This window comes from Mycteria americana, unplaced genomic scaffold (assembly GCF_035582795.1).
Source record: "Mycteria americana isolate JAX WOST 10 ecotype Jacksonville Zoo and Gardens unplaced genomic scaffold, USCA_MyAme_1.0 Scaffold_37, whole genome shotgun sequence".
NCBI classification, from domain to species: domain Eukaryota; kingdom Metazoa; phylum Chordata; class Aves; order Ciconiiformes; family Ciconiidae; genus Mycteria; species Mycteria americana.
In genome coordinates this window covers 2,074,080-2,099,931 of record NW_027445624.1, presented here as the reverse complement: position 1 = coordinate 2,099,931, position 25,852 = coordinate 2,074,080, and the positions used below count along the sequence as shown (strand labels likewise).

Sequence of the window (25,852 nt, the reverse complement as noted above, 5' to 3'; positions counted from 1 at the left end):
CTGAACGTTTCCTCTCCTTGGAAATGCACCATAGTCCCTTCAAGCACCTTCCACCTCCACAGACCCTCAGGCAGGGGGCTTAGCAGAAGTGATCCCCGCCCAGCTCCCGAGGGCCAGCAGGGAGCACAAGGAGAGGGCCAGGAAGGACCAGAACAATCACAGAGAGGTGAGATGGGATCTGATGTGGGCTAGAGTTTGCGCCAGAGAAAATGCCCATGTTCAGCTAATTCAAAACTGTTTCTAGACCATGGATACCCTGAAGCATGCTTACAGTGCAGAGCCAGGAGTTCTTGCTCCACCAGGCCTGGGACGTGGCGTTTCCCACTCCCCATCCCTTTGTGCCATCGTCCCTCACGAAGAGTGACGTTGAGATGGAGGCTGGCACTGTGTCAGGGCTTACACTGTGGAAGCATGACCCAGCAGACCTGTGAATTTGCTGCTGTCCCTTAGTCAGTCCGTGTGCCTAGCACATGTCCTTGGGACAGCCTCCCCCACCTTGTGTGCTGGCTCTAACCCCCAAAAGTCACCCCCCATCCTGGCCCTTTGTATTTTTCGTCCCTTGTGCAGACCACGGCAGGGGGATGTTTCCCCAGCCCTGAATGCATCCTGCACCATGTGGTGCCTGCACGGTTGGGCTGGGGGGGCCACATGTGGGGCAGCAAGGCTGTGCTGTTGCAGGGATTAGCATGTGAACATGAGCCACACTGCCAGGACATCCCCAAATTACCTTCAAACGCCAGCCAGGCAGGGCTGTCACCCCAGTCACCGCAATGACTCTGGGATCCCAAGAGGCACCATGAGTTGGAAGCATAGGGTGGGCACCACAACCCCAGCTCTGCCAGCAGACCTTCTGAAGCCAGAGCTGCTCCCAATGGTTGGGAGAGGACTCACTGCTGCTCACAGGGTTGGGGGTAGCTTGGGGGCTGCAGCCACCAGCACCGCCTGCCAGGAGCCCCAAGACACAGTGGCGAGTGTCGGTTCCCGGTACCACAGCTCCCAGTGCCTCCCCTCCTCTGTGACCATCCTCGCTCCGGAGCACCACTGGGTGCGAAGGGGAGCTGCTTGTTGTAGTAGTCACTTCAGCATTAGTAGCAAGGCTTGCTGAAGTCTTAGGCCACAAGAACTTTCACCCAGATCCACCGACCGTGCACTGAACTTTGACTTGGCCCCCCAAACCCATGCAAACCAGAAAGATGAGGAGGCTTCAACCTTAGCAGAAGCTGCGATCTTAGAGAGAAGAGAAGAATCGGCCCGCCAAGAGACAATGAAAGGGCCCAATGAAGAACGGGAAGACCCCAGACCCAAATACTACTATTGGTCCGAACAGTCTCCTGAGGGGAGGGGAATTTAGATACCTTAGATATACCTCAGATATACCTTACAGGGTATAATTACCCAGGGATTTCTTTGTTCTGGCTCCCTCTCCGGAGGCACCCAGCTCGAGCTGTTTTCACTGCTGTACCAATAAATTCACCTGGCGCGCGTCGTCTCGGAGGCTCTGCTTCGGGAAACCTAGGGTCGAGCCAGAGGGGAGAGAAAGCACCCGAGAGCGAGTGTATGTGAGCGAGGAGTTGAAAAGGGGCACCCATCAGCTCAGTGGAGCTGCCGCTGCGAAGGGACTTTGGTCCTAGCAGTTAAAGTCTCGGGCGGTGTGTGTGCGACTCCCTGAATGGTGTGTGAATGCTCGGGCAGCGGCTTCTCCTTTAACACTGCTGGAGCTCTTCTCTGCTGACCCGCTGCCATGGCCCCTTCTTGTGTTCAAAGTCACTGTTGCGTAGGAGTCTGAGGAGTGGCTGGAGGGGGGGAACCCTCCCGTTGAGTCAGGAGGTTCAGACAGGACCCCCTTGCTTTCTAAACTCCTTCTCAGAGAGGAGTCGAGGTGCGGCTAAGTCCAGTCTTAGTCTCACACTTGGTCAACGGTTTATTTTCTAAGGACGGTACATGTAGCCACCCATCAGAGTCAACGATTGCCTGTCAGAGCCCTCTCAGGGCTTCCACTGAAACAGCTTCGCAAAGTTGATTAAGGTGGCAGCGCTAAAGTAATTTGACAGCGTTCTAAGTCCAGTCAATTATTCCACACCCCTGTCTCCGCCCTGGTGCCAGCTCACAACCACTACCACAATCCCTCTGCAGTCTATGCCTCTGCTTGGAGCTGGCCACCGTGGTGTGCCTGCATGGCCCTGAGGATCCCAGAGGGGCTGTGCTTGGAGAGCAGGTTGTGACAGTCCTCGGTCTGAGTAGGGCTGAGGATCTGGTTGGGGATCATGACGGAAAGGAAAGGACAAGAGATTGCAAGGACAAGAAGCAGGAAGGGAAATTTCACAGGAGGTTAAGGAAAGACAAAGTTACAGAGATATATTTGTATGATCATGAGAGTGGATCAGCACTGGTTCAGGGGCCCCAAAATTTTCAAAACTCACCTGGAGAAAGCATTGACCAATCAGATGTAACTCTAAAGTTCTCCATGCTCAGAGCATATCATGGTACTGGAGACCTCCAGAGGTCCCTTCCAACTCCAATCCTCAAGGAAGAAGGAGCTGGACACAGCAGTCAGGGTAGGGGATACTGCTGTGTGTTGAGGCATTGCTGGCATTTGTAACCCCTGGTGCACCTTTTCCTCAGAGTGACACGGCGAATGAGGTCATCCTCAAAAGGAGGCCTCTGCTCCACGGGCACCGGGAGTGCAACCAGTGTGGGGAAAGGACAGAAACGTTCTCAGGAACACTGCCAGGCATTCCACCATCAGAGAATCACAAAATAGTTGGGGCTGGAAAGGCTCTCTGGAGATAGCTAGTCCTCCCTTGAATCCTAAGCCATAAGCTCTCAGTTGGCTCCTCACCCATCCCCAGGCCGATGTCCAGCCACTTCAGCTGCTCTCACATAAAATGCAACTCCCCCTCCTCGTCTTCCCATACAGGCCTTCCAAAAGAGCTGTATCCCTCTGTGCAACACTCCAGTTGTGGGAGCCATCCCACCATGTCCCCATGATGCCAGTAAGATCGTAGCCCTGCAACTGCCCACAGACCTCTAACTCATCGTGTTGATTCCCCATCCTGTGTGCATTCCTCTACAGGCACTTTAGAGAGGCACCCCAGCTTCTTGAGATCCTGGAGAAGGTTTGGCAGGTTTCTCCATCAAGGGGCCTTGTAGACACATTTTGCTTAAGAGGAAGGCTTCAAAGAGCACTTTACAAAACATGATTTTTTATTTTCATGGCTACATTTTATTACTTTTCACTTTAGAGGAGAGCTGATAGCAGCATTCTGCAATTGATATTGATCCACTGTGCCTCCTAAGGAGGATGGGACAGGCAGGAGAAGCAGTGCCTTGAGGTCTGAGACGATGGTCAACCTTGCTCCTTCCCTCCCCAAGCCTCAGGCTCAGGTTCTTGCCTCTGGAGAAGCACGGTGACTCCAAAAAGTGGTTTCCAAAGACAATGTTCAAGCAGAGAAGAAAAGAACCAAATAATCAAGCCTGGCCTGAGACAAACTTGGAATCGCCTGTGCAAAGAGAAGGGCAGCTTATTCCTGCTGCAACAGCAGACAGCGGATCAGTCTCTTTAGTGCCTCTTTGAGCTCCTGAGTCCTCATGCTGTAGATGAGGGGGTTCTCTGCTGGAGGCACCACTGCATACAGAACGGCCACCACAAGATTCAGAGCTGGGGATGAGCTTGAGTGGGACTTCAGGTAGGCAAACATGGCAGAGCTGGCAAACAGGGAGACCACGGCCACGTGAGGGAGGCACGTGGAAAAGGCCTTGTGCCGTCCCTGCTCAGAGGGGATCCTCAGCACAACCGTGAATATCTGCACATAGGACAGGACAAGGAACAGAAAACACCCACAAGCTACGCAAAGACTGACCACAGTAAACCCAGCTTTCCTGACGTAGGAGTGCGAGCAGGAGAGCTTGAGGAGCTGGGGGATTTCACAGAAGAACTGCTCCACAGCATTGCCTTGGCAGAATGGAATGGAAAATGTGTTTCCAACGTGCAGCACCGCATTGAGGAAACCACTGCCCCAGGCAGCTGCTGCCATTTTGATGCAAGCTCGGCTGTCCATGACGGTCACATAGTGCAGGGGTTTGCAGATGGCGACATAGCGGTCATAGGCCATGACGGTCAGAAGATAATACTCTGAAGAAACAAAGAAGAGAAACCAAAAGACCTGGGCAGCACATCCTCCATAGGAAATGGTCCTGGTGTCCCAGAGGGAATTGGCCATGGATTTGGGGACAGTGGTGGAGATGGAGCCCAAGTCGAGGAGGGAGAGGTTGAGGAGGAAGAAGTACATGGGGGTGTGGAGATGGTGGTCACAGGCTATGGCGGTGATGATGAGGCCGTTGCCCAGGAGGGCAGCCAGGTAGATGCCCAGGAAGAGCCAGAAGTGCAAGAGCTGCAGCTCCCGCATGTCTGCAAACGCCAGGAGGAGGAACTGGGTGATGGAGCTGCTGTTGTTGGACATTTGCTCCTTCCAAGAGTGCGTGACTGTCCAAGGAGGAAAAGACAAGTTCAAACAGACCTGCTTGAGCAAAACCCATTGCATGCGACCCAGAAACTCTGCCCACTGCCTTCCTAGCTCTCTGGGGGACATTCTGTCAGGTGTCTAGCTGGACCTCCAGTTTGTGCTGGCTGCGTGTGCTGTGAGGATCAGAGTCCTCTGCCCATGGGTCCAAAGGAGGTAGTCCTGCTCTGCAGCAGTGTTAACACAGAGGTGGCAAAAAGCCTTCTGGTTGTTGTTCCAGGCGCAGGACGCCCTGAGCTGACTGCGGAGGGCTTAGTCTTGTCACCCGGCAGGTAAATTCCTATTGACCACCATGAGAGGTGAAATGAGGAGCACGCCCAGCTGCTTCTTGGAGGCAAGAGGGCAGTATTCATAGCCTCCTACTTTTCCTTCGTTGACAGATTTCAGTCTACCACTATCAGCTGTCTCTCAAGGCAAGGAAAGGCAGGAGGCAGAGGTGACCTGGCCCATTGCCGAGGGCTTTATCCCTGTCCACACATCAATACACCGCATCCACTATTTCTCCAGGCACTGGCTGGATAACAGAGCGCATGGAAATGCCTGCATAGAAATGTAAGCTCCAATGCATGCCTTTTTCAAGCGGTGAAGATTCAGCAGTTTCACTGCCTGCTTTGCAGGGAATGGGGTTGAGGAGGTGAGTATAGACTCTAGAAGAGCAGACTCGTTTAGATACCTGTGTCTGGTGTTCATTGCAATGGTAGAAATTCTCGGCTTTTCCTTAGCTCTCAGGGTAAACACTGGGCAGTCACTGGAGACCAAAAAAGCTCCCTGTAACCTAGTGCAGCCTCAAGAGAGCGGCTGCGCTCAGTGGTCTTGCTCACAACTGCCCTGTGCTGGCACCTCTCTCAGCTAGAGGACGATTGCACTCAGAGCTCACTCTGCAAAGGAATCTAGACTGTGCAAAGAAGAGAGGAGTCCAGTTTCAGAGGGCAGATCTCCAGAGAGCTGTCTCGTTCTCAGCCCTGATAGGGAGAGAGTGGCAGGGAGGATGTGAAGAGGCTCCTGGCTCAGATGAGCAAACCAGGGACTGTCAGCTACCAGAAGGACCTTGCAGGAGAGCTGTGCTCTTCTGCAGCACTACCCACAGCCTGCCAGGACACGCCAGGGGGACAGTCAGGTGTCCTGAAGGTGGGGGTCTCTTTAAAAGAGAGTGGCCTCATTCCCCAACCCCACACGCTGCATTGCCACAGCTCCACACTTTAGAAGTGGGGTTGGACGTCTCACTGCCGTAAAGGAAGTCACCTGCATGGAAGGACTCTCAGGGCCAGTAGCTGAACCGCAGCTGAGCGCCCTGCCCTTTGTCCCATCGATCTTGAAAAGAGGGACCAGAGCAGCAGGGAGAGATGGAGAAACAGGGATCGTGGCCGTGCTCCTCCTGCCAAAGGAGGCATGGAGAGAGCGAGAGACAGGCGGGCTCTCAGGAAAGCCTTCCCCCGTATCAACGTCCGGATGGTGACATTGCCAGCCAGTTGCTCTCAGCCCCTTTGTCATGCAGCAGGAAAAGAGCACGTTGCGGGAGAGATGCACCTCTCTTCTGCTGGAGACCTAACTGCAGAGGAGGAGACTCATGCCTTAGACCCCATGGCCTGGAGGGTAGAGCCCTCTGTTGGGTGGGAGAGGAGACAAGGGGGGCCGTGCTCAGAGGCAGGTGTCTGCAGCGGACAGGCTGAAAGGGAATGGTCCAGATCCCGTCTCCCACAAGAGAGGAGCAGAGCTGTTTCTCTGCCCCTGTGCCTTTTCCCTGTCCATGCTCACAGACCCCATCCCACCCTCTGTGTGCTCAGTTCTGCCCTCCACAAACCTCCCGGGAGAGAGGTTTTCAGGAGCAGCTCTGTGTTTGCAGCTGCTAAGGAGCAGTTCAGAAAAGCCCTGATGAGATGATGGCAACTGCCAAGGAGATGTTGGTGCTGCCTATAGGTTGGGGGGGCAGGGGAGGCTGAAGGGACTTCCTGAGGTTCCTCACACACCTCTTGATCTTTCAGAGTAACATTTTAGGAGTCTCACCCCCAAACCTAAACCCCTAATACTGTTTCCATCTCACTATTGACAATGGGGGAAAACTGAAAAAAAAACCAAACCACAAAAATCCCTACAAAAAACCCAAAACCAAAACCCAAAGCAACCCAAAGTCAGGCAAGAGCTTTCAGGTACCTGGTGACTTTACCTTCCCCTTGAAAAGTCCCCATCTAGAAATGGTTAGCTAGAGCTGTGAGCATCCCTGTCCCACATAACACCCTCCGGATGGAAGAATGACCCTGCCCTGCCAGGGGTTGCTCCTTCCACCCAGACCTTCTGCAGTGCTGTGGGGAGTTCCCCCTTCTCAGTCACCCCTGAGAAGCTGTGAGAGCCATCCTGACAGATCCCATGCCCGTCAGATGTGGCAGCTTCGGAAGACCTCTTTGGGAACAGCAGCTGCGCTGCCCTGCAGCCAGAGACTTACTGTGTCAAGGACTGGGAAGATCTCCCCAGCTATGAGCCCTCCTCCGTCCTCCCACTCCAGGCTGCCTTTTCCTTCTCTCCGAGCTGCTCATCCTGTCTCGTCACCTGCAGGCAGTGCCCTGAGCCCTGCTGCTCTTTGCAGAGGAGCTGCTGCTGGACTCGGCTGTCTTTCTGCAGGTGCCATGCATCCGTTGCCATGAGCTCTCTCAGTCCCAGGAGCTTGTGCCAGCCCAGGAGCACAAGGGCAGCTGAAGGTGTGACTTCCTCTGCCCCACAGACTCCTTGAGGAGCTCCCTGGTCTCCAGTGCTGACAAAGCAGCAGGGTCCCTCCTGGGGAACCTTCTTGGAAGGAGGCTGAAGTAAACACCTACATCATGTCTCTAATCTGGGGAGAGAGCGGCAGAGTCCAGCCGTGTGATTTGTCCTTTCAGAGAACGGTTGACTAAAAGAGGTGACAAGTTCTCCCTCTGAAAACCCCTATTCCTCCCCAAATACTAGGCAGTGAGAGGGAGGGGTTTGTTTCCCCATGGAAGGCAGTGATGCAACTGAGTCGATGCAGAAGTCAGACTTTGGTTACAGGCTTCCAGGCTCTCAGGTGATTCATCTCCCTCCAGTTCATGCCACAAACCCACAGGAGCTGTGATTCCCTTTCCCTCAGGCCAGGTGTGCAGAAAAGAGGTGTCTGCATGGGAGCTCCTTGACTAAGCTCCCACTAGAGTCAATGGAGATGGAGGGAGGGAGTCAGTTGCTCACGCAAAGCCCCTTGGTGACATTTCAGGGGTTTGGTGGGTTGAGCATGGCCAGCCACTAAGCACGCACCCATTTGTTCCCTTGCTCCCTTCCCCCCTTCCCCAGCGGGATGGGAGAGAAGCAAAAAAGCCCCCCTTCATCTGGGTGGACAGGGCTCTGAGCAGCGTGATCTAGTGAAAGGTGTCCCTGAGCAATGGCAGGGGGTTGGACTCCATGATCTTTAAAGGCCCCTTCCGACTAAAACCGTTCTATGATTCTATGAAGAGAGCATGGTACTGCAGGGGCTGCACCCAAGAGTGCTGAGAGAACAGGTCCATGTCACAGGGAGGCCATTCTGTATCATCCTCGAATGGTGGTGGAGATGAAGGGACCCATCTGATCATTGGTGAAAAGCAAATGTTGCACAAAAAGTGTGTCACAGAGCATGTCCTCCTGGGTCACATTTCTGGGCCGTGAAGAAGACAGTGACTGAGAACAGCCAGCATGGCTTTGTGTAGGGTGGATCACAGCCAAGCTACACTTCTGCCTTTTCTGATGACAGGGCTGGATTTCTGCACCAGGGAAGAGCAGTAGATGTCATTTGCCTTGCCTTGAGCAAGGCTTTTAACACCATCCCCCACAAGAGCCTTGTCTCCAAGGTAGCACATAATGGGCTGCATTGGTGAATATGTACGTTGGTTAAAAGTGGTCAGAGAGTTGCTCTCGGAAAGTCAGTTAATGGGAAATATTCCAGCTGGAGGCTGGTGGCAAGGGGAGCCCTGGAGGGTCCTGGGACCCGTCTGGTTTAACGTTTTTCTAATGACCTGGAGGTCTTTCTTGTGAAGTCTGCACACCTGATACCCAGGTGTTGGGACTGGTTGACACACCAGGGCAAGGCTGCCATCCAGAAGGACCTAGGTAGGCTCAAAGGCATGGGCCAACAGGAGCCTCATGACAACCAGCACGGAGAAATGCAGAGTCCCGCACCAGAGGTGGACTGAGCCCCTGCAATGGTACAGGCTGGGGACTACCTGTCTTGGGAGTAGCTCTGCAGAAAAGGTGCTGGAGTTCCTGAGGGCCATGAGGCAAAAGACAAGTCAGCACTGAGGAAGGCCAGCAGTGTGGTGGGCTATATGAAGAGGAGCATAGCCAGGAGACTGGGCATGTGTTGATCGTCCTCTACTCAGGACTCGTTAGACTACAGGTAGGTACTGCATCCAGATTTGTGGCCCTCAATAAAAGGGAGAGAGATGAGGAAACTGGAGTGAGTTCAGCAGAGGGCCACCAAGACAGTCTAGGGCTGGGGCACTTGCCTTCTGAGAAGGGGCTGAAGGAGCTGAGCTTGTTCAGCCTGCGGAAGGGAAAGCTTCAGGGGCACCTCAGAGCAGCCCATGGCTTTTGAATGCCTGCATCTTCGTAGCAGACAGAGCCAGACTCTTCACTGTGATGCATAGTGCAGGATGAGGGAGAAGTTCAAGCTTTTCCCCATCCTGCCTGGAGGGCCGGGACACTTGTTTCACACAGTAGTCAGGGTCAGGTGGGGGTGCAGATAGTTTGAGTGGAGGAAATGCCTTGGGCTCCAATGAAAGCTCAAAATTTGAACTGCACGACTCCATTGGCTGCAAGTAGACATGAGTTACTTGACGCAACTGTGAATTTACACCTAGCTGGTCGAGTTTTCTTAAGCATCTCACTGAGAGAAGCAGTGGTGGGGAAGAGGAGAGCACTCCCTAGTTTCCCAAATCCCAGGGGGGTTGCCAAGCCATCCCTTTCTTATCCTCTGCCATCCCATTCCCTGGGAAGCACATCTGCTGGAGCTCCAGACTGTAAGCGTTGGGGTGTCTGTGTGTTTTGCATAAGACAAGTCTTAATCTGCCTAAAGACCTATCTTTGCAATATAGCAGTCCGTGTCTCCTTTAGTCCTGCCGAGCATCTTCTGTCGGCAAGGTCGAAGTAAGCAATATGATCAACACCAGGCAGGATTTCCCATCCTAAAGTGCACATCTAAAATGGATCAGAGGGTGGGCTTGCAAAACTGACACCGTGAGTCTTCAGGTGGCACGGGCACTGCTGATTCCTCCTCCAGGAAGCCGCATAAAAGAAGCCCCCGGGGAGCGCCAGGGAGCAGGAGCGCTGCAAGCAGCAGTTTGCACAGCACTTTGCATGGAAGGGCGCGTGAGAAGGGCAGCGCACTCTTCCAGTTGTGGGGCTGCTGCCTGCTCTGCTCAAAGGCAGGCTTAGGCTGCGGCCCCACTGATGACCCCAGCTAGCTGTCAGCTGTGCAAACCTACCCAGCAGCTTGAGGTCTCCAGGGAATTAGAAAGGCTTCTTAGGCAGTGCTTTGAGGTCATCAGAAGCATGGTGGCAGAAACCAGGTGAGGGCTGTGCTCTGCAGCAGCTGGGCACCATCTCCCTAGCCAGCCTAGCCTGGGATGAGTGGAGGTGGCCACTCAGACAGGGCTTCCTCTCAGGGAAGCTGCAGTCCAGGTGGAGGGCAGGAAAGTCTGTACCCCACGCTCCTGGGTGGAGGAGGGTGCAAGCTCCACCTGCGCAAGGTGTGCTCTGGTGGAGTCCCTCAGGCAGTGGGTGGAGGAGCTGCGGGAAGCAGTCAGGAGGTGATGCTGTATAAGAGAGGCGGAACAAGAAATAGACAGAATCTTATTTGAGGCATTGCAAGAAGAAATATTGGAACCCCATGGCACTGACCTCCAAGGACTACCAGGCAAGGAGTGTCAACAGTGAATAGACAGCATCTTGGAGAAGGAGGCACCATGGTCTCTGGTGACCCATGGCAGCAGGATATCACGTCCAGCCATTTCCCCCTATGTACCAACCAGCAACAGATACAAAGTCTTGGCAGTACATGAAGCCAATGGGCAAGATTCCCAGGGAGAAACCTCAGCAGTTGCCCATCCTATAGAGGAGCTCCATCCATCTGAGCTGCCCCTTGACACAGAGGCCATCCTCCGTCCTCGTCTTCCCTGCCACTCTCTCCTGCAGAGCCTATATCCCTCCACTGCTGCAGCCCAGTTGAACAAGTTGTCTCGCCACATCTCATTTCATTCCAAAGTGTCACAGCGCTCAGAAGCTTCAGCTCCGTCTGTGTGTGCTCCAGCTCCTCCTGGCTCTGCACATTTGGGCTCAAGAGCTCAGCACCTCAGCTGTGGCAAGAGATGGTGCTGGCTATCCCAAGCACCTCGCGTAGCACTATTCGCCTTTCTTAGGGCATTAAAAGAGAGCCCGGGATTAAAGAAGGTCTCCTCAGTTCAGAGATTTGGATATGTCTATGTTTTGCAGTAACTGGTGCTCTAGTAAACACACTGGAAGGAGCCGAGAAGGGGCTGTGCCATGGTGTGGTGTTGGAGTTCAGATGATGGCACACTGGCACCAGCCCCCTTTGGGAGGCCCTGGGGTGTCTGTCCCACGCCAGCTCCAACAGGGCACAGCTTTCCTGGAGGCCCTGTGCTGTGTTTGCCTGCAGAATGGAGTTGTATTAGGCACTCCAGGCACCTGGCCAGGCAGTGGAGGCTTTTTTTTAAAATGTAGTTAAAATGAGAGCCCTGAAATAAATAAGATGTCTTCAGTGCAGGGATGTGGACATGTTAAGATATTTTAGTGGAGGTCCTCAGGCAGTGGGTGGAGGAGCTGCAGGAGGAAGTCAGCAGGTGACGCTGTCTTAGAGAAGGGGGTGGCTTTGCAGTGACTGGTGCTCTAGTAAATGCACTGGATAGAGAGAGACCCGGGTCTCCTTCTGGTGCACTGCTCTGTTTGGTCAGCTCAAGAGCTCTGTGTGCTCCAGAGATATATGTGACAAGGTGCACGCAGGTGCCCTAAACATACAGGTCGGTGTCATTTAGGATGGCCAAGGAAATCCCCCTTCCACCTCTGGCCCTCAGCTGATGCTCGGGAAGGATGGGGGTATTCTCAGAGATTTTCCATCACAGCTTGCAAACACTTGCACACGTCTTAGACCAACCCTGGCCCCTCAGTCATCACCAAGTGTGTGTGGGTGAGCAACTGAGCGCCCACAGAATAAAGACGAGGGGCTCAGAGCAGGGGCTCACCTGCAGGCAACGCTTTTGTGCACCCCTGAACTGAAGCAAGAGGAATCCCATCTGCTGTGGCTGTGTGGGGTGCATGGAGGGAGCTGAATCGTGCTTCTTCCAGCTGGGAAGGAGATGCCTACATTGCCTCAGCTGCACCACTGCCCAGCACAGGGGAAGCCAAGCCCTCCCTGTCCCTGTCTGTCTGTCCTTCGTCTTATGGGACAGGACCTGCGGTGTCCAGAGGGGAACATTTACACCTCTCGCAGACAACCATGCTCTGGCAGGACAATTTCTGCTGCAGGAATCAGTCCCCCTCCAATGTTTAGAGAGGCACCATTAGTGATGCTTTTGTTGACTCCAAAGTACATTCCCCAGGGATGATCCTGCTGCCTTTCGGCGGTGTCAGCCGTGGAGCCCCGGGGACACCTCGAGGGAGCCCAGAGGGGGCAGAGAAAGTGGCGCCTTGGGTTGGTCCTCTGCTGCTGAGCTGCGGTGGGGTCCTGAGACGGAGGAAGCTCACGGCAAGCATGCAGTGCTTCAGGCAGACAGCTCTGCCCAGGAGCAGATGCTCTGCAGAGCACAGCAGGGCTGAGACACTGCCTGCAGGCAGCAAGGGGAGATAGATGAGAGTTTAAAGGCAGTGTGGAGTGGGAGGATGCTGAGAGCTCTCTGGAGGAGAAATCTTCACAGCCCTTAACACAGTAAGTTTCAGGCTACAGGGCCAGCAGAGTATGCTGGAGGGGTCTCCTAGAGCTGGCAGATCCCAGAGCAGGTAGGATCTGGCAGGATGGCTCTCCGGGTTTCCTTAGTGTGCAGACAGACCAGCAGGGCTTCCCTGCTGCACCCTCAGAGGGACAGGGCATCACAGCTCCCTTTTTGCAGGGAGGGTTGCAGGGCTGTGCAGCCAGGTGTGCACCCAGGGGTGCCCAGGGCTGTCCTTCAGAGCAGGATCCCTGCACCCCAAGGGGCTGTGTGCCGGGGAGGGACTCTGCTGCCTGCCAGCTCCAGCACTCAGCCTGCCTGCGGATTTCCCCACAGTGCTGTGGGGAGAAGCTGGGGGTGGAAGGAGAGACCCCCCTTCAGCAGCACAGGATCCTTCTGCTATTGAGAAGGTGCTGCATGTCTCAGGGCTGCTCACAGCTCTACATCTGCCCCCAGGACATTTCTGACTGCTCTTTTGAATAAGGACACCAAGGCAGCCTTTATTTGAAAGGGAAGGTGTCTGTGCTTTGAGGTTTCTCCTCTTGCTTGTCTGCTTAGGCGTGGGAGATGGGAATTGATTTCTCTGTGCTGCAGAAGGCACTGAGACTGCAGTTCTTGTTAGGACTTGTCTGAGCTTCTCCTTCACCCCTGCACACACAGAGATGCCTCTGGTCGGTGCCCTGCTGCCAGGAGGTGTCTGCAGGGCGGAGGTGAGCACATAGTGAGTGGGATGGGTTTTGTGTGCATGGACGGGGAGCAGATGTGGGGACAGAGAAGGAGCTCCCGGCAGGTACAGCTCCAGACAGCTGAGACATGGGCAGGGAATGGGAGGACAGTACTAACAGAATAGTCTGGCAGGGCAATGGGAGCACCCGCCTGACAGCCTTTAATGTCAGGGTTTTCAGATCATGAGTCAGCTCCTTGTCAGCCAGGCCTCCAGCAACGCAGACTCTCCTGGCTGCCACTATGTCCCTTCCTGGCATTGCTTCCCCTTGCCAAAGCACTGTGATATTTCTCCTTGTGTCTCCAGTTGCCCATGCTTCTGCTGCTCTGGTTTTGTGGCTCTCTGGGGATGGGGATTTCAGCTGCAGCTCAGACACTCCCCCTGTGGGTCCTGCCATGCAGATGTCTCCATGGTAGGAAGATGTCCAAGCCCCCTTCTAACCAGTGGGGCTCTGGGCAATGCAGTGCATGGGGTGGGAAAAACTGACTCTCCCCTTTAGGAACCCCACCTTTAGGATATCCTAATGGAAGAGCACAGCTCTCCATCAAGGTCTTTGTCATATCTGGGTGCCCAACAGAGAAGACGGGGAGTAACTGGGCGGTCGCGTGTGGCCACTGGAATGAGCCTGAGCCTGAGACCAGGACTGACGGACACACCGGCTGGCTTCGCTCTGCACTAAGGGACACTCCCTTTGCCTCCCAGGACCCTCAAGACTTCACCTGGAGTGCAGTACAAATGCCAGGGTTGTCTACCTCCAAGAAATGCTCCTGCAATGAAACAGGCAGCTAGAAGAAAATCAACAGCCAACACTGTTCTGCAGTCAAGTGAAGGGAGAGTGAATATGCTGTGAAATCCACCACAACCTGAGTTCATCACAGGTCACTCCTTGTTCTTATTTAGCTGTTGCTGTAGGGCAGGACCAACTCCCCCAGAGCCCACTGCAGAGTCCTGTCCTCCCAGTGGCACCCTCAGCCACCACAACCCAGCGCTTGTGCAAGGGAGCTGCTCAAAGGTCTCTGAAGGGGAGAGGCAGTTTCGGAGGTTAAATGAAAAATGGCTTTGATTTTGCTCAGAGAAGTCTCCCCTAATTTCTCACTGCCTTTTCCTCCTTGGACAGTGCCCTGTACCCAGGGGCAGAAAATGGCCAACAGCAGCTCCATCACCCAGTTCCTCCTCCTGGCATTTGCAGACAGGCGGGAGCTACAGCTCTTGCACTTCTGGCTCTTCCTGGGTATCTACCTGGCTGCCCTCCTGGGCAACGGCCTCATCATCACCACCATAGCCCGTGACCACAATCTCCACACGCCCATGTACTTCTTCCTCCTCAACCTCTCCCTCCTCCATCTGGGCTCCATCTCCACTACTGTCCCCAAATCCATGGCCAATTCCCTCTTGAACACCAGGGCCATTTCCTTCTCGGGATGTGCTGCGTAGGTTTTGTTCTTTCTCTTTTTCATGTCAGCAGAGTTTTCTCTTCTCACCATCATGGCCGATGACCACTAAGTTGCCATCTGCAAACCCCTGCATTACGGGACCCTCCTGGACAGCCGAGCTTGTGTCCACATGGCAGCAGCTGCCTGGGGCAGTGGTTTCCTCTATGCCACGCTGCACACTGCCAATACATTTTCACTACCGCTCTGCCAAGGCAATGCCATAAACCAGTTCTTCTGTGAACTGCCCCAGATCCTCGACCTCTCCTGCTCCACCTCCTATATCAGAGAAGTTGGGGTTGTTTTGATTAGTGCTTTTCTATTTTGGGGGTGGTTTATTTTCATTGTGCTGTCCTACGGGCAGATCTTCAGGGCTGTGATGAGGATCCCCTCTGAGCAGGGATGGCACAAAGCCTCTTCCACGTGCCTCCCTCACCTGGCTGTGGTCTCTCTATTTCTCAGCACTGGCATGTTTTCCAACCTGAAGCCTCCCTCAATCTCCTCGCCAGCTCTGGACCTAGTGGTGTCAGTTCTGTACTCAGTGATGCCCCCAACAGTGAACCCCCTCATCTACAGCATGAGGAACAAGGAGCTCAAGGTTGCCCTGAGGAAACCCATTGGATTCATTTCAGCAGCCATAGGCTGCCTACCTTCCTCTGCAAATGGGTTCCTCTGTGTGTCGTGACAGGCCAAGCCTGTCTTTCCTTTCTTTGGTTTTTTTTTTCTAAATTTTTCCTCTTGTGATGATGTTGTCTACAAGGAAACGTCATTATTCATCCCCTCCTCCCAATGTATGCACCTGTCTTGTGTGATGCGGAGACTTCGTGTAAATGAGGAGCCAGGCCATCTGTGTATTTAAGCAAAACAAATGAACCTGCAGTATCGTCCTTGTCCAAGATCCATCCTCAGTGGAGCAAGAATGAATGGGAAACTAAAACCCCTTTCTGGCCGCACCAGCTCGGGGCAGGCTGCTGTGTCCCTGGGGCAGCAGGAGCAGCCTGAGGACCCCCAGAGCCAGGGCTCTTGTACTGGCTTGGGGAGAGGGGATGGCACGGAGGGGCTGCAGCCCTCTTAGGATCTCCTGGAGAGGAGAGCAGAGGACACAGGGTGCCATTGACCTCTGTTTCCCTGTGCTACGGATGTCCCCATCTCTGGGGCTGACCCCCAGCAGCTGCTGTGCCCTTCAGAGGGGCTGGGGCTGTGGTGTGAGTGCCCAGAGGTCTGCAGCACCCTGCGGTGGGCACTGCCGTGGGGCCGGCTGAGACTGGGCTGGGCAGAGGGCAGGGCAGGTGGAGAGAGGACAGGGGAGGTGGGAGAGCTTGGACACAGCTGGCCTTGGCTAGATCATGCCCAGGAGAGAAAACCATCAGTGTATAGCTCGTGACCATGCAGGGTGAGGGCACACAAGAGTGGGTTTGGGCTGCAGAGTCTGGTCTCATGGAGGGGCTCGAAGACATGCAGGTTCAGAAGAGCGGAGAGTGGTCTGTGCCTTTGGTGGCATGGACAGACCAGGAAGGTGGCCCAGGGCACTTGTCAGCCCCCAGCCTCTCTCATCGGCCATTTCCATGCTCACCCTGGTGAGGTTTACTTATTGCTCGTTAGAGACCAAGGCGGAACAAGGAAAATGCAGGGCTGCTGCTGAATGGGGAGGGTGATTTAGTAAGTGCGGACACAGATGGGGCTGAGGGACTCAATGCCTTCTTTGCCTTAGGCTTCACTGGAAAGGTCTCCAGGACTCTGTGCTTAGGGAAAGGGTTCAAGGAGGAGGAGCCCACGTATTGGCAGGAACCTCAGGAAATCCCACAAGGACAAATCTGGCCTGTATCAAAAATAGCGTGGCCAGCAGGACTAGGGAAGTGATTGTGCCCCTGTACTCGGCACTGGTGAGGCCGCACCTCGAATACTGTGTTCAGTTTTGGGCCCCCCACTACAAGAGGGATATTGAGGTACTGGAGCGCGTACAAAGAAGGGCAACGAAGCTGGTGAAGGGTCTGGAGCAGAAGTCTTATGAGGAGCGGCTGAGGGAGCTGGGACTGTTTAGCCTGGAGAAAAGGAGGCTGAGGGGAGACCTCATCGCTCTCTACAACTACCTGAAAGGAGGTTGTAGAGAGGTGGGGGTCGGTCTCTTCTCCCAGGTAACAAGTGATAGGACAAGAGGAAATGGCCTCAAGTTGCGCCAGGGGAGGTTTAGACTGGATATTAGGAAATTTTTCTTCACCGAGAGGGTTATCAAGCATTGGAACAGACTGCCCAGGGAAGTGGTTGAGTCGCCATCCCTGGAGGTATTTAAAGGACGTTTGGATGAGGTACTTAGAGACATGGTGTAGTGCTGGTTTTTGGCAGCGTTAGGTTTATGGTTGGACTCGATGATCTTAAAGGTCTTTTCCAACCTATATGATTCTGTGATTCTGTGATTCTGTGAAATGTCAGCTTTTGCCCCTGCAATGGACTTAACCATGGCACTGGCACAGGCTGGGGCCATTGTGGCTGGGGAGCGGCCCTGTGGAGAACGTCTTGGTGGTCAGCGATCTGGGCAGGAAGCAGTCGTGTGCCCTGAAGCCAGGGAGGCCAACAGCATCCTGGTCTGTATGACCAGGAGCATGGCCAGGAGATTGAGGGAAGGGATTATCCAGCATACTGCATGCAGCTTTGGGACCCTCAATACAGGTAAAATGTTGACAAGCTGGAGGAGCTTTAGCAAAGGGCCCCCAAGATGGTCAGGGCCTGGAGCATTTTGCCTTTGAGCAGAGGCTGAAGGAGCTGAGTTTGTTCAGCCTGGAGAAGCCTACCAGTACCTACGAGGAGGTTATGGAGAATAAAGAGCCAGGCTCTCCACCATGGTGCATGTTGGGAGGATGAAAGATAATGGGTGTTGGGTGAAAGAGCAGATGTTCAATCTGGAGATAAGGAACAGATTTTTCATCAGTCTCAGGGCTAGTCCTGGGTATGGTGGCCATGAGCCCTGCCTGCCCTCCTGCCTGGCACAGTCGGTTGGGTGGCTGTAACAAAGGTGCCCCCAGAATGAGCACCCAGGCGTGTCTCTTTCACCTGCATCACCCCACATTGGACCCCACATTCAACAGCCAAATGCACCCCCTTTACTGCCATCTCCATCTCCCCTCTCCCACGGGCTGACAGAGCCAGGGCGGGACACGTTATGTTGTGCTCATGCAACAACGTTGGTGCTGAGATTGGACGCTATGGTGTGGAGCTGACCCCAGTGAGAAAAGATGTTGTTAAACGGCAGATTTGCAGTGGTGGCCACCGTGCTGGTTTTGCAATGGAGAGCTTCTGCCCCTTTTACGAAAAGGATCTACTCCTACCAAGATACATTTGGTGTTTCAAGCTGTCACTGGCAGAGGTCCTTCGAAGTCAATCTGCAGTCGTGTCCATGGGCCTTCAATACATTGGTGCTGGACTGGGCCTTTTACTCCAGCGTAATGTGCGTTGGTCATGGCGTAAGAAGGACTGTTCTTACACCAGCGGTCTACATCCTTCTTCACGTTAGGCCACTGCTCAGTGTCCTTCACTGTGTTCAGAGGGTTTGCCTTAGCTCATGGATAAAGCAGATTAGATCTTCTCAAGTATTGGGAGGAACAATCCGATGCTTAGTGCCTTTTGCATCTACGGCATAATAAATATTACTTTCTCTTAATACGCGGTCTTTCACATTACTCCCTCTCATTTCCCTTGTTCGAAGGGGATGTTTTCCCAAACTGGGGCAAGCTGATGAGCTCCACCACAGCCACTTGAAGTGACTTGCTCTTGAATTTTTCCACCTGACTTGGCCATATATGGCCCAATAGTGTTCATGGATGCTCATGTGTCTACTAATAATTGCGCCAAGTTTCTTGGGTTCCTCGTGGCCATTTCAACTCTTTCCCCAAGAATCCACTGGCAAGGGTGCCAGGACCTGTGGCCGCAGCCCACAGGAACTTGGGCCTCCCCGGCACAACATAGAGACCTTCTCCAGGACCTGCTCTTGAGTTCCCAGACTTCAGTGATTGCATTGCATTGATCATGTCTTATGTCAGTGATTCGACATTGCTCTGCTAGAAACTGAGCTGCTGTTCTAGCTCTCTCTAACACACTTCCTAAAACTTCCTTTACTTCTGTTTGTAAATCTTGTACTTTTCCAACTTTAACTCCAGCTGTCTGATTTTTAACCAGGTATTATGTCTGTGGGCCCTAAGACCTTCCTCTCTGCTGATTAAGGTGGTTCTTTTAATTTGGGAATTTCCTTCTCCTTCACCTTCTGCGTGTCCTTTTGTATGTCCTTCACCTTCTCATCTGCTTCTCTCAGGATATGCTGTGAATCACGTCAGGGTTCAAATGGCACAAGCTTCCTTTCTATTGCCTTTTCAGTTTCCCAGTTTTAAATGACTAACATATGCTGCACAGGTTGCAGAAGTGGAATCTGCTACTTTAAAACAGTCCACCCTCCAAGGGCATTTCCCTTGTTTAATCACCCACTTAGGGAGTTTTGTAACCTTCTTTTCCTTCTTAGCATATTTTCCAGCTCAGGCTGCATGGTCTGTTTGATCCTGTGCACTTCCCATGCTGCCATCACACAAGCAAACCCTAGCAAGAACTTTGCTGCCTACCAAGGTTAAATCGCGACACACCCTCATTCACAAGCCTTCCACTTCTACTGCAGCACTTCTCTCTGAGTTTATGGACCATGGAATGAAATGGGGATGAGAGTGTTCCTTAGGACAGCTTCCCAGAAAAAAATGCTGTTTGAGTCCGACCAGGGGTGTGTCAGCACCTACTCCTGAAGTCAGCCAACCAAATATTGAATGAACAAAGAGTTATTTGTCGAGGGTTGTCTGTGTGCAAAGGCCTTCTTCAGTCCAACAGCGCAGCACCTTTACACTGTAGGGTTGGGAAGCTGTCCAGGAGCTTCAAACCAACCCATGACTTAGACCCTTGCCCCGGGATAACATATTTGGCATGGGTCTTGAGGAAACCAGAGGGTAAAGGGTGAAGGGGTTAAGATAAATAATCTCAAAAAGGAGAATTTTTTACTCCAGCACTGCAACTCTGTACACAGGTGTGGTGGGATGACCCCAGCAAGCACCTAAGCACCCACACAGCTGCTAGCTCATTCTCTTCTAGAGGGATGGGGGAGAGAATCTCTCTCTTCTGAGCAAAACGGAGAAAACTCATGGGTTGAGACAAAGGCAATTTATGAAGTGAAGCAAAGCTGTGCACACAAGCAAAGCAAAATAAGGAATTTATTCACTGCTTCCCATCAGCAGACAAATGTTTCTCCATGTCCAGGCAAGCAGGGCCTCAGCACGTGTAACAGTTACTTGGAAAGACAAACACCATAATCACAAACAAATCCCCCTTCCTCGTTCTTTCCCTGACCTTTAATTACTGAACATGACATCATATGATAGGGAATATGCCTTTGGTCAGTTGGCGTCAGCTGTCCCAGCTGTGTCCCCTCCCAACTTCTTGCCCACCTCAAGCCCTGCTCACTGTGAGCAGAGAGTGGTAAAAAGGGACAACCTCAATGCTGTGCAAGCACTACTCAGCAAGCCTCACATTGCTCAAATTGCTCAGCAATAGTCAAAAAGCTCCGGCCGGGAGCTTTCTCCAGCACGGGCTTTCTATGGTCTGCAGTTTGCTTCAGCGTACATCCATCTGCTCCAGCGTGGGGTCCTCCACGGGCTGCAGGAGGGATATCTGCTCCACCGTGGACATCCACGGGCTGCAGGGGGACAGCCTGCTTCACCATGGTCTTCACCATGGGCTGCAGGAGAATCTCTGTTCCGCTGCCTGGAGCACCTCGTCCCCCTCCTTCTTCAGTGACCTTAGTGTCTGCAGAGTTGTTTCTCTCACATCTTCTCACTCCTCTCTCCCAGCTGTTGTGCAGCAGTTTTCCCACCTTCTTAAATATGTTATCACAGAGGTGCTACCAACGTTGTTGATGGGCTCAGCTTTGGCAAGCAGCAGGTCCGTCTTGGAGCTGGCTGGAACTGCCTGTCTCCAACATGGGGGCAGCTTCTGGTGTCTTCTCACAGAAGCCCCCCTTGCAGCTCCCCCGCTACCAAAGCCTTGTCCCGTAAACCCAATACAGCTGCATTGTAAAGAGTATTCATTTTGAAGTGCATTATGAAGGCTCAGGACAGGGATCTTATCAATGTCTATACATACCTGATGGGAGGGAGTGAAGAAGAGGGAGCCAGGCTCTTCTCATTAGTGCCCAGTAACAGAACAAGAGATTAAAAAAGATGAAATTCCGCCCGAACATGAGAAAACACTTGCAGAATGTGAGGGAGGTCATGCACTGGACACAGTTGCCCAGAGGGGTTGTGCACTCTCCATCCGTGGAGATACTCAAAATCCAACTGGAAATGATCATCAGCACCCTGCTGCAGCTGACCCTTCTTTGAGCAGACTATTTGGACTAGATGATCTCCAAAGGTCCTTTCCAACCCCAACTATTCTGCGATTCTGTGATTCTGTGATGTCTGGCAGTGTTCCTGAGAACTTTTCTGTGGTATCCCCAAATCAGTTTGAGCCCTGGTGTCCATGGAGCAGAGCCTCTTTTTGAGGATGAAGTCATTCACCATGTAACGCTGAGGATCGGGTGAACCAGGGATTACAAATGCCAGCAAATCCTCAACGCACAGCAGTGTCCACTGCCCTCGCCTCCACTGTCCAGCCCCTCCCTCTAGAGGGGTTTGGGTCAGAAGGGACCTCTGGACGTCTCTAGCGGCATGGTCTGCTCTGAGCAGGGATAACTTTACAGTTAGGTCAGATTGCTCAGTGCTTTCTGCTGACCCAGCACTGATCCACTCTCATAGTGAGTTTTTCCCCCTTAAACTCATGAGAAATTAGAGTTTTGAAAGTCACAGGCCCCTGGCCCAGTGCTGGTCCACTGGTATAATGGGTTTGGGGTTTTTTTCTTTCCTTAACCTCATGTGAAATTTCCCTTACTGCTTCCTGCCCTTGTGATCTCGTGTTCTTCCCTTCCCTTCATGATGCTCACCCAGATCATCACACCTACTCAGACCAACGATAATCACAACCTACTCTCCAAGCACGACCTCACTGGGATCCTCTAGGACCATGCAGGCAGGCTGTTGTGGCCAGCTCCACACTGGAGGATTACGGCACTAAGAGACTGGGGGCACCAGTCCTTCTTCAGCCACTTCCTAGGTCTGGTGGAGCACCAGGACAGCAAGGACTTGTGGCTCTGCACCATGAGCATGCTGTAGGATAGCGACAGACCCGGAGTCTGGACATTGCCTTGGATTAGCTGAACGCCAGCATTTTTCTATTTGAGGCAATTTTCCAGCCCAGGTCACCTCCCTTCTGACCTCTCCCCATCCTTACTCTGATCTGGGCAGCCTCTCCTGGCCCCCTCCTTGTGCTCTTCATGTGGTCCCAAGCTGTATAGGGATCACGGCTGCAAATCCCCCTGCCTAAGGGTCTGTGCATGTGGCAGGTGCTTGAAGGGACCATGGTGCCTTTCCAAGAAGAGTAGATGTGTTTGGTTGTGCCTGAGGATGAGACAAATCACGCTCTGGCCTCCCTTCCTCGTGCTTGCTGGGTCTCCACGGCCTCCTCTGGGATTGCAGAGTCTGTGTTTTCCTGAAGATACCTGCATTTAGTACTTTCCCTTTCAGTGACTCCACCTTGGGCAATCTCTTCTTTTGTGGGGCTCCAGTCACTGCCCGCCCCAGGCACATGCTGTCCATGGAGATATCCCGTGCTCTTAAGGAGCTCCAGACTCCCCTCCTTAAGGACATCATCTGCATGTCGTGTGTGGGACAGACATGGCAATGTAATTCACTGACCAGTCACCATCTCCAGTCAGCAGACACCAATGGGTTAGTCTTAAATCCAACCCTCTGTCTCTAACAGGCCATAACATGACATTGAGCTCTTGGCTCCTGAATCCATGGAGCAACAGGCCCTTTGGGGAGCAGTTGCTCATGCCGATTCCAGGCACCAGCTTTGGATGAAGAGCCCAACCTTCTGGCAGAGCACTGCGGAGATCCCATTTTATTACAGACATCCTATGAGAGAGGCAGCTCTGACCAGTGTTAAACATACCTTTATACAGGCTCCAAGATGGAGAACAGATTAATTTCTCAGTAGAAATGAGTTGAAGCTAAACATTTGCGTAGGAACAAAATAACCACAGATTACCAGAAAATTATAATGATAACAGTGTGATAACGATAATGATGATAATTCTAACGATGATAGCGATAATAATAAAAAAGACAAAAGGACAGGCCTGGAATGAGATACCTAGGGAGTCATTTGTGCAGAGAGAAGGGAAGTTTATCACTATGGAGAAACATCCATGAAATCACTTTCCTAATGGCATCCTTGAGCTCCTTGTTCCTCATGCTGTAGATGAGGGGGTTCAACGTTGGAGGTACCACTGAGTACAGAACAGCCATCACCAGATCTAGGGAAGGGGAAGCGATGGAAGGGGGCTTCAGGTAGGCAAACATGGCAGTGCTGAAAAACAGGGAGACCACAGCCAGGTGAGGAAGGCACGTGGAAAAGACTTTGTGCCGTCCCTGCTCAGAGGGGATCCTCAGCACAGCCCTGAAGATCTGCACATAGGACAGTCCAATGAAAATAAAACACCCAGATGTTAAACAGATACCAACCAAAACAACCCCAACTTCCCTGAGGTAGGAATTGGAGCAGGAGAGATTGAGGATCTGGGGCAGTTCACAGAAGAACTGGTTTATGGCATTGCCTTGGCAGAGTGGTAGTGAAAATGTATTGGCAGTGTGCACCATAGCATTGAGAAAACCACTGCCCCAGGCAGCTGCTGCCATGTTGGCACAAGCTCTGCTGCCCAGGAGCGTCCCATAGTGCAAGGGTTTGCAGATGGCAACGTAGCGGTCATAGGCCATGATGGTGAGAAGAGAAATCTCTGCTGTAATCAAGAAGGCAAACAGAAACACTTGGGCAGTGCATCCTGCATAGGAAATAGCCCTGGTGTCCCAGAGGGAATTGGCCATGGATTTGGGGACAGTGGTAGAGATGGAGCCCAGGTCAAGGAAGGAGAGGTTGAAGAGGAAGAAGTACATGGGGGTGTGGAGGCGGCAGTCACAGGCTACGGCGGTGATGATGAGGCCGTTGCCCAGGAGGGCAGCCAGGTAGATGCCCAGGAAGAGCCAGAAGTGCAAGAGCTGCAGCTCCCATGTGTCCGTGAATGGCAGGAGGAGGAACTGGGTGATGGAGCTGCTGTTGGCCATTTGCTGCCTCAGGGCATGGGGACCTGTCCAAAGAGGAAAGCACACTGAGAAGTTAGGACAGGCTTCTTTGAGAAAATCTCTATGTATTAGCCAACACTCCCCTGCCTTGTTCCTTGTTCCCACCCAAACACACATTACCTCCGTCCTTGCTCGTCTCGCTGGCTGGAGCTCTGGCTTGTGCAGGCTGAGTGTGTTGCTACGAGCAGTGGCCTCTGCCCATCAGCTCCAGAGGGGTCAGCCCTTCTGTGTAGCAGAGGGTACCACGGAAAGGGTGTGAAATCACAATTTACGTCACATATAATGCACTCGTAATGCAGAAGGGCTGTTCAGCATCTTCCAACATGACAACCCCAGAGAGACTGTTGGATGGCCTAAAACTGTAGTGACCAGACAGAGCCAGCTCATTCCCCGGCCCCAAGCACTGTATCGCCCAGAGCCCTCGGCTTAGGATGGGCTGGGGCACTTTGTTCCCATGGACATGTTTACAGGGCAGGAGCCAACGTTTCAGTATGTGACCTGCAGCTGAAACCCTCCTCCCCAGAGGCTCTGAGGGCAAGAACAAGGGCAGCACAGACAGGAGGCAAAACACGGAGAAATGCCCCAATGCTTCTGCTGAGGGAGGCGGAAAAGGGCGAGAGAGATGGGTACTGGTGAGTCTAAACTCATCAAGGGTCAGGACTCCAAGGGGGTGACCCAGCCTGGGAACAGGGGGCAGAAGATCTGCTGGGTGGGAGAGGAGACCAGGGAAGGTGTCTGCACTGCAGGGGACGGCAGGGACATTCCCAAATCCCCTGCCCTCAGCATTTCCGGTAGCGGCTCCCTGTCCCTCCGAGCCTATGTCTCTGCTGCCTGGACCTGTCCCTCCTGGCAGGAGCTCATTCTCTGTCCCCACATCTGCTCCCTGTCAGTACTCACAGACCCCATCCCAACAACAGTGTGGTCAGGTCTGCCCTGCAGACACCTCCTGGCAGCAGGCGCTGAACAGGGGCATCTCTGTGTGTGCAGGGGTGAAGGAGAAGCTCAGACAAGCCCTAAGAAGATTTGCGGTCTCAGTGCCTTCTGCAGCACAGAGAAATAAATTCCCATCTCCCCCTGCCTATCCAGACAACCAAGAAGAGAAACCTCAAAGCACAAACCTTCCCTTTCAAGTCAATGCTGCCTTGTTGCACTTCTTCAAAAGGATCTTCAGAAAGATCCTGGGGGTGATGTGGAGCTGTGAGCAGCCCTGAGCCACGCAGCACCCTCTCAGCAGCAGAAGAGCCCTGCCCTGCTGGGGTGTCAAATCCTTCCACCCACAGCTTCTCCCCGCAGCACTGTGGGGAGCTTCCTGGGCAGGCTGAGTGCTGACCCTGGCAGGCAGCAGAGTCCCTGCAGCAGCACACAGCCTCCTGGGGTGCAGGACCCCTGCTCTGAAGGACAGCCCTGGGCACCCCTGCCTGCACACCCAGCTGCACACCCCTGCAGGCCTCCCTAGAAGAAGGGGGTGGTCGTGCCCTGTCCCTCTGAGGGTGCAGCAGGGAAGCCCTGCTCTGCAGCACAACCTTCTCCACACACAAGAAACCCGGAGAGCCATCCTGCCAGATCCTACCTGCTCTGGGATCTGCCAGCTCTAGGAGACCCCTCCAGCATACTCTGCTGGCCCTGTAGCCTGAAACTTACTGTGTTAAGGGCTGTGAAGATTTCTCCTCCAGTGAGCTCTCAGCATCCTCCCACTCCACACTGCCTTTAAACTCTCATCTATCTCCCCTTGCTGCCTGCAGGCAGTGTCTCAGCCCTGCTGTGCTCTGCAGAGCATCTGCTCCTGGGCAGAGCTGTCTGCCTGAAGCACTGCATGCTTGCCGTGAGCTTCCTCCGTCTCAGGACCCCACCGCAGCTCAGCAGCAGAGGACCAACCCAAGGCGCCACTTTCTCTGCCCCCTCTGGGCTCCCTCGAGGTGTCCCCGGGGCTCCAGGGCTGACACCGCCGAAAGGCAGCAGGATCATCCCTGGGGAATGTACTTTGGAGTCAACAAAAGCATCA

The 25,852-nt window shown here is 53.4% G+C and overlaps 2 protein-coding genes across 2 annotated transcripts; both read right to left on the bottom strand.

Moving 5' to 3' along the window:
* Positions 1-3,521: 3,521 nt before the first annotated feature.
* LOC142403512 (olfactory receptor 14C36-like) lies at positions 3,522-4,460 on the bottom strand. Its single transcript, XM_075489770.1, has one exon. The coding sequence runs from the start codon at positions 4,458-4,460 to the stop codon at positions 3,522-3,524; it is 939 nt and encodes a 312-aa protein (XP_075345885.1).
* An 18,412-nt stretch (positions 4,461-22,872) lies between these two features.
* On the bottom strand, positions 22,873-23,901 carry LOC142403517 (olfactory receptor 14C36-like). The gene has a single exon (XM_075489777.1). The coding sequence runs from the start codon at positions 23,830-23,832 to the stop codon at positions 22,873-22,875; it is 960 nt and encodes a 319-aa protein (XP_075345892.1). The 5' UTR covers positions 23,833-23,901.
* Positions 23,902-25,852: the final 1,951 nt, after the last annotated feature.